The sequence below is a fragment of the Neophocaena asiaeorientalis genome, unplaced genomic scaffold (assembly GCF_003031525.2).
Source record: "Neophocaena asiaeorientalis asiaeorientalis breed wild unplaced genomic scaffold, Neophocaena_asiaeorientalis_V1.1 scaffold166, whole genome shotgun sequence".
Taxonomy (NCBI): domain Eukaryota; kingdom Metazoa; phylum Chordata; class Mammalia; order Artiodactyla; family Phocoenidae; genus Neophocaena; species Neophocaena asiaeorientalis.
In genome coordinates this window covers 3,758,304-3,770,535 of record NW_020174933.1, presented here as the reverse complement: position 1 = coordinate 3,770,535, position 12,232 = coordinate 3,758,304, and the positions used below count along the sequence as shown (strand labels likewise).

Here is a 12,232-nt window from a genome sequence, read left to right as displayed (position 1 = left end):
CCAAAGATACAGATCCCACGCACGGCACTCACATGCCCCATTCATGGGCAACCGTCTGCGTTGTGCTGAGAGCTATTCTCTGTCCAGAGAGCTGTGGATTACAAGTATTTTGTATTTCAGAATGTTGTTAAATACACTTAAATGGCCCACTAATGATGTTATACCTAAACAGGAGTAAAAAGTTGAGCAAAGTGCCCCCCCCAAAAAAGGAAAAACAATAACCATAGGATTCTCCATTGCTAGGCACAAAACCAACTTTTTATTGAAGTACAACATCCATACAGAAAAGGGCACAAACCACAAGTGTACAGCTCGAAGAATTTTCACAAACTAGATACGCCCAGGTGACCAGCAACCCGATCAAGGAACAGAAGGTCCGAGAATCTCCCTTGTGCCCGTCTGGTTACCATCCCCCCAAGAGTAACTCATATCCCTACTTGCAACAGCAGAAGTGAACTTTGCCGGCTTTGACACTTGATATAAATGGAACCATACAGTACGAACTTGGCTCCTCTCATGAGACTTACGTGGTGCCGTGCGGGTGGCTGCAGGAGCACCCCTTCTCCTTGCTGTGTAGGACTTCACTGTGCAAATATACCATAATTTACCCATTCAACATGGGCATCTGGGTACTTTCCAGTTCGGGGTTATTATGAACAGTGCTTCTGTGAACATTCTAGTACATTTCTTTTGGTGAATATACGTACACATTTCTGTTGGGTAGAGGAGTGGAGTTTTTAGGTCATATGATATGTACATTCAACCCAAGCTATTTCACAGAAGAATGAGGAATTTATTGGACGGAGCTTGGCGGCTCACAGAATTGACAGAAAGCTAGAAAGGAGACCTGGGAAGATGGGTGGGGACCAAGAAATGAAGCAGAAACGGTCTGCTCAGCGCTCTGCCATCCCTGGACACTAGTACCACGCCACCCCTACAGCCTGCCAATCCTAGACACTTCCCCTGCTGGACCACTGCCACCCCTGGACCACCACAGCTCCCATGAAACGAATCTCAGCACCCCTTAATTTCTGTGTCACTTGCACCAAGCTCACAATCCCAAGCATGGGAGTCCAAGGAGTTCACCCTGGGTCACTGGCCGGTCTGGTGCTGGAAAAGGGGATGCACCTGAGAGACAGAGAAGACCTCCCCACTTCGGCATCCACTGTGCTGGGGGCACTGCATCCCTACATTTATACATAGGGGTGATTTCATGATTTCCCCCTTTAGGAAAGGGGTCAGGTGCTGGACAGCCAAGCTAGAAACACCATATGACGACTGCCCGCTACAGGCAGCTTCATCAGCTCCCGGCGATTGCTGGGGGGGAGGGGCTCATCCACATGTTTGCGTGTCTCACAGTGCATGTTCACGAACTTGCCTTTAAGGGCAGCAATGAGTTCAGGGATACGTTAAAAGGGGCAAGCCACACAAAACGCCATAGGTTTGGAAGGAAAAGGTGTAGTAAAAGGACAAAAGGCATCTCATGGAGGGATGCAAGGAAGAGAGGAGGAGAAGGAAAAAGAGGGAAAAAGTGGAGGCAGAATACGGAGGGATGTTGGAAGTGAAAACAAAGGGGAGAAAGTTTGGTGAAGACTGTGGACCACAGAATAAACAGGTCCTGGTCATAAACCAAAATAAAGGAGGACTGGACGTCCTATTATCACAGACAGCATACAATCCTGCCATAGTTTAAGCACACAGCTTCCTAACAACAGTGTTATTACCAGGGAGCTTTCATGAAACAAAGAATGGGTTTCAACAAAAGAAACAAAGAATAAAAATGTACTAAAACCATTTATGAGGGTAGCAAGTCATTAACTGATCTGAAAATTACATTTGCCTCTTTGTAGGCGGTTTTACATGATTCCTCCAACTGAACCATGGATCTTTGAAGTCATGCGTTCTTCCCTATACTACAGCCTGGCATTTAGCACATTTGTTTTAAATGATAATCAGAGCTTTCATCTATGTAGCACCTCCCTCTGTCCTAGACAGAAAGGCAGGAGGAGTAACTACCATTATCCCCAGTTTGCAGGTTCCAGGCACACAATGGCTTGCCCTACAGTGAAGCCACTGCCAGGGCCAGGAAGGGAGACAGTTTCCAAACAAACGGAACAGGACATACTTGGACAGAATGCTCTCTGCCCCTGTGGTTTATTCCCTTCCTTCATCCAGGGTGGTAGGAGTTTGTTTCAGGTGGGGCTTGCAAGTTTGTCTCAGAAAAATCGAGAGCCACCTAGCCTTCCATGGCAGCAGCCACGTTTCATCTTCCATGAGCTGCCAGGATACGGGCCCAACACGCCTGCTCCTGGCGGAGATGGGAAGAGACGTGTGCTGCTGAGCGGACCCCAGCAACGCTGCTTTGTGGCATGTGGCTCGGGTTGTCTGCAGGTCTACCTACCTGCCTGCAAACAGGTAGGCCTGGAAGGCAGTGGAGCTCAGGGGCTCAGGTCCCAGTCTTCTGGCTCACTATCTACAACCTCGGGGAAACTACATGGTCTTTTTGTGCCTCAGTTTCCCCCTCTTTAGAACAGACTCTCACGGCATTTATTTATTGTTGGAGGATTAAATAAGTGGATACGTGTGAATGCTCTGATCAGTGGATGCTACGTGGTGAGCTGCTGCCTCTCACTCACTCCTCTGGGGCAGGGGCTACCCTGGTGAAACCCCCACACGACCCAGTGCTGTGCCCAGAAAAGGCCCTTATTTTTATTGTTATATTTTTTTGGCCATGCCACACAACTTGTGGGATCTTAGTTCCCCAACCAGGGATCGAACCCGGGCCCCCTGCAGTGGAAACACTGGGTCCTAACCTCTGGACTGCCAGGGAAGTCCCCAGAACAGGCCCTTATTAATGCAGCCCATGCAGAGCAGGAGGCAGAATAGGAGGGAGCAGCATAAGGTGGCATTTGGAGAGAAGACGTGTGCCCCTGGCCCGCCTGGCTGGCGCACATAAACAGAGGTAATGGTGTGACATTTACAGTTAAGCTCACTCCAGTATCCACCCAACACCTACATTTGTAGAAGGACCACCTCCAAAGGGATCAATGACAATCAGTGGGAAACAGGGGTCTGGACCCTCCATCAGGGGCTGGGCCACAAGGCCCCAGGATGACCCACGTTTAGAAAACCATCCGATGATGCAGGTTATTTCTTCTTTAAATAGGATGATAGAAAAGCAGGAAATAGAGAACTTGCAGAACTGCACTCTCCAGGAAGAGAGATGGAAACGTTACCCATATACTTCAGTTGGTCAGAATGATCTGATTTGACACTGAATGATCACGAATGGGGGACTGTTTTCTCTTCTCAATAAATTATCCACCGAAATGTATACACTTGACCAATGTAAACTTGGGAATTGATGTTAAAAAAAATTTAAGCCCTTAAACCCATACTTAGTTTTACTTGGCACATTTGTTATTTGGCTACAAAAATGTCTACTTCATTTTCTAATAATGAAAATAACATGAAAATGAAAAGAAAAAGTGAAATAGAATGCAGTGAAGAAAACCAGTGAAAAGAGGAGACAGGCCTGGGCAATCCTGGTTGGGCGGGGGTGGGGGTGGGCAGAGCTCCCTAAAGCTATGAGCATGCGTGGTCTCTACAAGGGATTTTACGGACCGGAAAGGAGACGTTTTCATAGCAAACGGAGTCAGAGGATGGTACAAAAGAACTTCTTCTCTCGGAAGGGGTTTTCTGACGCAGGCACTGGAATGATGAGAGGGTCCTCCCGCACGTGAGCTTCACAGTACGCCAGGAGGTCCGCTGCTGCCTGGGAGACCTGGGGGCAGGGGGACACAGCACAGGTGCAGGGTTAGAGGCTGGTTCACGGTGGGTCCGAGGCAGAGGCGTCCATCTGGAGAGTGGACAAGCGCAAGGACAGGCTGTGTCGTGTGCACCACCAACGACAAGGCCATTCCGTGGTCTGGAGAGTGGACTTGTGCAAACCCAGAGGAGACAGGTTTTGAAACATGCTTCCAAGGAAATGTGACAGAGAAGAACAAACATGACTCCATATGGGATCTGTTCCTTTAGCTCTAACCCTTGTGCTCTGTTTCCTGTGCTTAGTCATGCTGGCTCTGCACCTTCTGTAAAGAATGTTGCCTGTAGCCTGAAATACAGAGGAGTGCCTATTCTCAAAGCTCTGACCTTTAAAGGTAAAACACCTTTCCATTCATATAGAGATAAAAAGTTGCAGAACAGAGGACAACAGTTGCCTTGTTGGAGGTTTAAAGGAACACCGTGACCTGCCCTATGGGGACAGGTGCAAAAACAAAAGATTCCTACATGAAGAAGTCTGCAACAACCAGCCACACCCCCTGCCCCTTTAGTATAAAAGAAGCCTGAATTCTCACTCCAGGGAAGATGGTTCTTTGGGACAGTAGTCCACCATCTTCTTGGTCTGCTGGCTTTCTGAATAAAGTCACCTTCCATGTCCCAACACCTCATCTCTCTATCTATTGGCCTGCTGTGCATCAAGCAGTACAAGCGTAGGCTAGGTAACACAAAGAGATATCGCCTGGTGGTAGAGTAGATCAATAGCGAGAGAGGAATGAGGGGCCAGCAGAAAGGTCCAGACAGCCTCGTCGTCCTCTCAACTGAGGGATAAGTGGAAGCTCCAGGCCAGGAGCCCCACCATTACTCTGCAAAACCATTTCCAGCAGGATAAAGCCGAGTGCTGGCTCAAGCCAAGCCAGTGTGACTGTAGTTATTATTATCATTGTTTTATTGCAATCCACTCTCGTGACCAACACAGCCACTTATTCCTCCTCGACAGAACACAGATCATAAGCACATTATACAGAATGCACATATAAGCACATGTTGAACTTGGAATGGCCACTCCCCTGAGGTGACAGTTGCTCCTGACCAGAACACCCTTTCCATTTTCCTTCCAGGCTTATCTGAAGCCTCCTGACACCTGGCAACTGTGGATCAAACTATCCCCCAGCTCAACTCCAGGAGTTCCAGGGGAGGAGTTGCTGGGAGAAGGCCAGGTGCCGAGAAGGATTCGCCAAGAGGAAGCTCATTTTGCCCGTGGTCTGTGTCATGTGTCTGGCAAATGAGTGGTCTGTGAATTAACATCCTGCCCCATTAGCTTGTGCTTATTAGAGGCTACAGGCCAGGGTAAGTATATAGCAGGCAAAGTTAATCCTTTTTGTACATTCAATGTCTAAATCTTCTCCAGAATGAAAAAACACTCCACAAGTGAATGAAAAATGTTTGAAAGCCCCAGTATGTACAAGCCATACACCTTCCATCAGGTTTTAAAAACTGGCCCATCTTCCAAAATTTTACAGAAATTCTTCTTCTGATTTCCAGCCCAGACCTACCTATTTTAGCAGTGCCTGGAATCCTACAAAGAATTCCAGTAGAGATATGTAATGAATTTTTCCTTTGAATGAAACAACTAAAAGTTGAGCCGATGAGTCAACCTAAATCCTGACAAAGTCTACATTTGTTGGGAGTGTGGAATGGAGCATCAGGCTTCCCCATTCATCTCTGCCCCCAAGATGCCTGTGTGACCTTGGGTAAGTAACTCAAACTCTCTGAGCTTTAGTTTCTTCATTTGTCAGACTGGGTGAGTTCGAAATCTCCAAGATCCTGTTTACTCTAAACAGTCTATAATTTGAGCTCTAATAGCACCACGGCAATATTTTAGATCCTAAATAAATGGATGTTGGGTTGAATGAGAATGAAGTTTGCAGTGATTTACAGGACACACATACAGGAATCTCCCAGGTGAGGCCACAAATATAGGCCTGCAGGGGGCCTGTGAAGCCATCACAAGGGACTAGAGCACATGAGCAGGGAAGCTGACTCCGAAGCCCACAAAGCTGTGATGGACACACAAGAGAACCAGAATCACAGAGTGAGCGCGTGGGCATGGCACTGAGAGACGGCGCTCGGCACACAGCACGCTGACTTCGACCTTCTGATCCAAAGCCAAGTGCTCTCCCCTGACTGCCTTAGTCACGACCCCCTACTCTCCATTCCAGGCTTCTCCCAGGGCCCAGAGAGGCATGGGGCCTTCTCCGTGGCCACCTTGTTAGGGTGACCACGGAAGTCATCCAGTGGCTTCTCTGGCAACCACTACGAACTGGTCTACACTGCTGCCCAGGCCCCCACACACAAGAGGGCGGCAGTCTTGGGACTTTCTTCCCCTAACAGCCACCTGTCCTCTTAGCTCTGACTTCAGTGGGCTCTTCCAGATGGTTCATTTAAGAATGTCTTAACATCCCCTCTCCAGTTTTCATTTTCCCCATCAATTTCATTTTTTGGGACATGCTTCCATTTGTTCTGAATTCTCTATAAACTTTATCATCTCATCTGGGAAGTATTTACTGAGTGTCCATCTTTTAGCTAATTGAGAGGGCACAGGGGAAAAAATAAGGCAGGATTTTTGTCCTCTAAAGATCTAACTGAGAAGAGCTAAAAAATTATAAAGTCACTAGAATAATCAGTATGTGCTAAAACATCACAGGAGAATAGCTGCACACCACTGCAGGGCCATGAACAAGGGCAGGGAGACAGGGGCGTCTGAATACCCCATCCACTTCCACACAGGGGCAGTTACCTTGGTCAACCTGCCTCCTTTATCCAGAGGCTGGTCCCAGCCACATGAACCCAGAAACACGATTTTCTGGCATGCCAAGAATGGCTCATCTCCTGTGGCAGATCCATATTAAACAAGTTCAAGAGACAGCTGTATAAAACCATTAATAAGAACAATAGCTAACATTTACTGAGTGCTTATTATGTGCCAGGCCCTGTGCTAAATGCACCATCCTATGTATGACCTCATTTAATTCTTCTAAGTACTATTCTTTGTTTTTGTTTTTGTTTTTTTTTTTTGCGGTACGCGGGCCTTTCACTGTTGTGGCCTCTCCCGTTGTGGAGCACAGGCTCCGGACACGCAGGCTCAGCGGCCGTGGCTCATGGGCCCAGCTGCTCCACGGCATGTGGGATCTTCCCGGACCGGGGCACGAACCCGTGTCCCCTGCATCGGCAGGCGGACTCTCAACCACTGCGCCACCAGGGAAGCCCTAAGTACTATTCTTAAAGCCACTTTACAGACGAGGAAACTGATGCAGGAAAGTTAAGAAACTTGCCCAAGGTCATACAACTAGTAAGAGAGAGGACCAGAACTTGAAGCTAAGCAGTCTGGCCCCAGAAGCTAAATGCTGCAGCAGCTGCCTGGTCAACTGCTTATGAAAACTTTAACTGTAAGGTGGCCTGGAAAGTTCTCGTCTGCTGGGCCACCACACTCTCCTTGTAGACCAGCTACCTGGGAACTCACGTGACCAGTAGGAAAAGAGTCTTTCAACTAAAGTTTCTTAGGTCATTTGTTTAATCCAGGGACAGTCTTGCCAAGGAAACCCTAACAGGTGAGTGTCCTCAGCTGGGACTGGCTTTCTTCTCTCCCGGTGCTCTGGGGAGTGACTGGATGGACGCTGCCAATGTCACCCTGAGACTCCTCCCTCTAGGCTGTGACCTACATTACACGCTGTTAGAGAATTAAACAAGGACGCTATTACACTGAGTTGGCTCTAATTCCTTAGTAGCCTTCGTAAACTAACCAAAACCAAGAAGCCTTAGAATGTGAGAAAGTGAAACTTAAGACCAATCACAAACAGCCAGGTAGGTCTTCCCACCTGAGACAACCGCTTAAGCTATACCTAATAGCTGCTTTGCTTCAGCATCTTCTCTATAAACACCTTGCCCTATGCCTGTCGGTGGACGGCTAACTACCTTTGGTTTGGCGTTGCCGGATTCGACGCCACGTATGCCTAAATAAACTCTTCAAAAATTTTAGTGCGCCTCAGTTTACCTATTAACAACACGATCTATCTGGTCCGAAGCTGGCTTGCTAACAACCAATCCCAACATTACAGCTTCCTTCCCCTTGATCAGTTTACATGTTCAGATCCATCCATCGTGGGTGGATTTGACGAGTGTAATTTCCCGGGAGCAACCGCGAGGGGGCGCTGCATCGCCAACCATCAGGCCAGGACATGGGAGGAGAGGGTTCAAAAAAATGGGGCGTGGGGGGACGCCCGCGGAGGCGAGATGGGGCTGGGCCTCCTTCCGGTCTCACAGGTGTGTATTTGCTCCCCTCCCAGCCCCGTGTCTACGACGCCCTGAAAACCATGTTGTTAATGTCTGGCCTCGCTAGCTCCAAGCAGGTCTAATTTAGGGATTTTTCTGTCACCTCCAAAGGTGACACTGCACTTGAGATGCCACAATTTTTCTTTAAAGAAAACAAGCTGTTCTTAGATTGCCTCCTTTTGTTGTTGTTGTTATTTTAGGATCACAGATGTGTTTGCTTAGTTATAACTGCATGCCTCTGGATTGCAGAGTCCTATCCGTGCACCTGTACGACAGGAATGAAATTGGAATCAAGTCAGTATTAGCGCCCAGTAATTGGCGCCCAGTTTAAGACCAAATGTGTGGGTCTGGGTTAGCTCCACGCAATTTTAGCTTCCTAGATGCACTCAGATTATTGGGAACATTGGACAGTATGGTATACGAGCGTGTAAGTCATCTTACAACAAAAGGGAGTTTTCCACCTTTTTCCACCTTCGCTATCAGCTTTATTTTATGCAGTGTCTAAGGTCCCTTTATTCCTGTATAGCCAAAATATCTTGGATAACCCCTGAAGTTTGTTGTAATGGGATCTGAAAAGATACACACGTGTAATGAACACCTTTATAGTTTTTTTTTATATTTATAGGTTTTTAAAAATTATTTATTTATTTTTGAGTGCATTGGGTCTTCGTTGCTGTGCGTGGGCTTTCTCTAGTTGCGGCGAGCGAGGGCTACTCTTCATTGCGGTGCGCGGGCTTCTCCTTGCAGTGGCTTCTCCTGATGCGCAGCACGGGCTCTAGGCTCACGGGCTTCAGTAGTTGTGGCTCGCGGGCCCTAGAGCACAGGGTCAGTAGTTGTGGCTCATGGGGTTAGTCGCTCCGCGGTATGTGGGATCTTCCCGGACCAGGGTTCGAACCCGTGTCCCCTGCATTGGCAGGCGGATTCTTAACCACTGAGCCACCAGGGAAGTCCCGTAATGAACATCTTAATGAGCCTTCCACATGAAAGGTGACATCCTAACACACAGTTTAGTATCCAGGCATTAATTAACCTAAATCTGCTCCTTAGATTGAAAGAGAGGGTTTCCTTAATCAGCCCTAGATTGATTTTATGGTTGAAAGTTTCCTTCAGTGCATATAAAATATGGCTTGCAGACTTCACCATATCCCAGAAACATCTGCCATCTTTGAATCATAAAACAGACGATTCACTTTCAAAGGGAAAATTTTACTATGGTTGGAAATGTGAAACTCCCTTACTGTTTATGCTTTCTCATCAAGCCTGAAGTCTGCTCTGCCTAAAGGCCTCTGTTACGAAATGCCCAGAGAATTTTTGCCTCCTCTCCTTAGTACTGAAGTTACAAGATAACAGATGTTGAAAAGAATCAGCAGCCTGGGAACAACTGTGGAATTTTACCATTACATTGCAGAATAAAAGAGGTGATTGAAACAGCCCAAGTTAGCACATAATCCCGTTAGTTGCACTATAATTACAAGCTTCAATGATGGGGAGAAAATGTGGCAATTACTAAATCACATTCCTGGACAAGGCAGATGACATAATTACTATTCTGGCTGTGACACCCACTGCATTTACCCTTTGCATCTAAAGTGGAGCGACTCACACCTATTTCTCAGCAGTTCTGTTCCATTTAACAATACTACTTGGAATCAATTACAATCATCCTTGATGGCTCTGCCTGTTCCTCCCTCCACCCCAAGAAAACAAAGCAGGATTACAGTCAAGAGCACAGCCAGGTTGCAGCCTGCATTGTGCAATGGTATCTTTCGCAAGGTCAAACTTGGTACCACACACTCCAACAGAAGAAATCATACGCCATTTATCCCTAGTGGGATCCTGAGGACATCACAGGTTTATGCCTCACCTCTAAGTCCTGAGCTAACACTACAGGGTGAATCCTTGTGAATTTTTTCTTTCTTCTAATGCTGGAGAGTATTTGAGATCAACATACCAGTTTTTAAGGGCATTCTCAAGATACTTCCAAATTATTACGCTATGGGCTGAATGTGTCTGTCCTCCCACCACCCCCCAAATTCACACGTTGAAGCCTAAGTCTCCAATGTGATGATATTTGGAGGTGGGGCTTTTGGTAGGTAATTAGGTCATGAGGGTTGAACCCTCATGAATGGGACTGAGACAGGCCTGGGACCTGGGACCCTTTGCTGAATGTTTGCACCTGGACAAACGTCTCCCCAAGCAACAGAGAAACTATAAGGGACTAAAAATAACTATACGAAGTGCAGTTGGGGAAAATTATGGACTAAAAGATACAAAAAGACCCAAAACCCAACTGCCACTTCTGCAGAGCCGGGAGCAGAAAAAAGGGTGTCAGGAGCAAAAGCAGGGTACTGCGCATGCCCCCTGCACACAGCACCACCAAGGGGTGGGCAAACCACCTAAGCCGCCCCTCCAGCCCGACCCCTGGACCTGCCCCTACCCTCACCCCATGTAAGTAACAAGCTCGCCCCCTGCCTCAGGGAGCAAGCAAGCAAGCAAGCAAGGGAACCTGTTACTTGCTCTCACCCCCACCCCCCAGCTGCAGCAGGGCCCCCAATAAAGCCTTGCCTGAATTTCTTGTCTGGCCTCTGATCAATTTCTATTGATTAAGGAGGCCAAGAACCCTGGTCGGTAACAGGATTAGTGCCCTTATGAGAGACCTGAGAGAGAATCTCTCTCTCTCTCTCTCTCCCTTCCATGTGAGGTCATAGCCAGAAGGTGGCCATCTGTAAGTCAGGAAGAGAGCCCTCACCAGAACCTGACCATGCTGACACCCTGCCTACAGAGCTGTGCAAAACGAATTTCTGCTATTTAAGCTACCTAGTCTATGGTATTCTGTTATAGCAGACATTTGGCTTCCAGTGGTTCCCAGCAACTATTTTGTATTGACCCAGATCAATACAGATAATTCTCAATCATTGGGTGCTGGGCCACAAATAGCATCTAGTTGGGAGTAAGGTTATTCCCAGAGGAAACCAGAGGGGTTGGGAGATACGTGTGAATAAATGAATAATATAACAGAGAGTTCCTCCCTGAATTCTAAAGTCAAATGTCCAGAATAGAGAGGATTAGCTGCTGTTTCCTATCACCAGCATAAAGGGTTTTTTCCACATCAAAAGTTGATTACACATTAAGAGGTAATTCTAAGATGCTTGAAAGAGAGTTTTAGTATCTCCAAGTTAATCTAAGTGTAAGAGAGCTTGTCATTACATGGTCTTCACCACCAGAACTGCAAAGCTCTCAGCTTGTGTAGAATGACTGACCCAGGTTTACCCTGGACCTTGACTTAACCAAACACTTCCAACAGGTTGCTATGTGTCCTGTATGACTCTGACCACCTCTTAGCTTTGATATATCTCAATTTACCACAAAGGAAGCCATAATTCAGTCATTTTGCAAGTTTGCCAAGAGTAATTTATTTGGTGACAGAAACTAGTGAGTCACCGAAGAGGTTTCTGGGGCTGGCGTAGGGGTGAAAGATGAACATAACAAGCGGGTTCTAGCTCTAGGGATTCTAGAAAGCAACAGCATCTCTTAGAGAGGAAGCATGGGGTTGTGAGTCAAAAAGCAATGTCCCTGACAGAGCTGCACTCAGCACTGCTGAGCTGTGTCATCTGGGCACTCAGTTTCCACTCCTGTAAACGGGAATAGCAATACCTGGTGGTTTGTGGCTAAATGATATAATAACAGATGCTATTATACATACAGTGTGTTATTATTTCATTACTCACTTGGCTACTTTCTGGTAGGGTGGGAAGGGTGTTTGAGCCATAGACATGAAGTCATTTCTCAGAAATGATCATGGCAATTTGATGCCTGTGGTGCCTCCACCCAAAACGTCCTCTTGAAGTGGGAGGCACTCTTCACGTTCTTTTTTTTAAAAAAATAAATTTATTTTTGGCTGCATTGCATCTTCATTGCTGCGCGCAGGCTTTTCTCTAGTTGCGTCGAGCAGGGGCTACTTTTTGTTGCTACACGTGGGCTTCTCATTGCAGTGGCTTCTCTTGTTGCGGAGCACGGGCTCTAGGCACGCCGGCTTCAGTAGCTGTGGCACGTGGGCTCAGTAGTTGTGGCACACGGGCTTAGCTGCTCCGCGGCATGTGGGATCTTCACGGACCAGGGC

The 12,232-nt window shown here is 47.2% G+C and overlaps 1 protein-coding gene across 1 annotated transcript in view; it reads right to left on the bottom strand.

Moving 5' to 3' along the window:
- Positions 1-267: 267 nt before the first annotated feature.
- The window catches only part of GNG4 (G protein subunit gamma 4), a 70,311-nt gene continuing 58,346 nt past the window's right edge, over positions 268-12,232 (bottom strand). Inside the window, exon 4 of the mRNA XM_024761431.1 lies at positions 268-3,784. Coding sequence (XP_024617199.1) covers positions 3,656-3,784 — 129 coding nt within the window. The 3' untranslated portion in view covers positions 268-3,655. The remainder of the gene's footprint in view (positions 3,785-12,232) is intronic.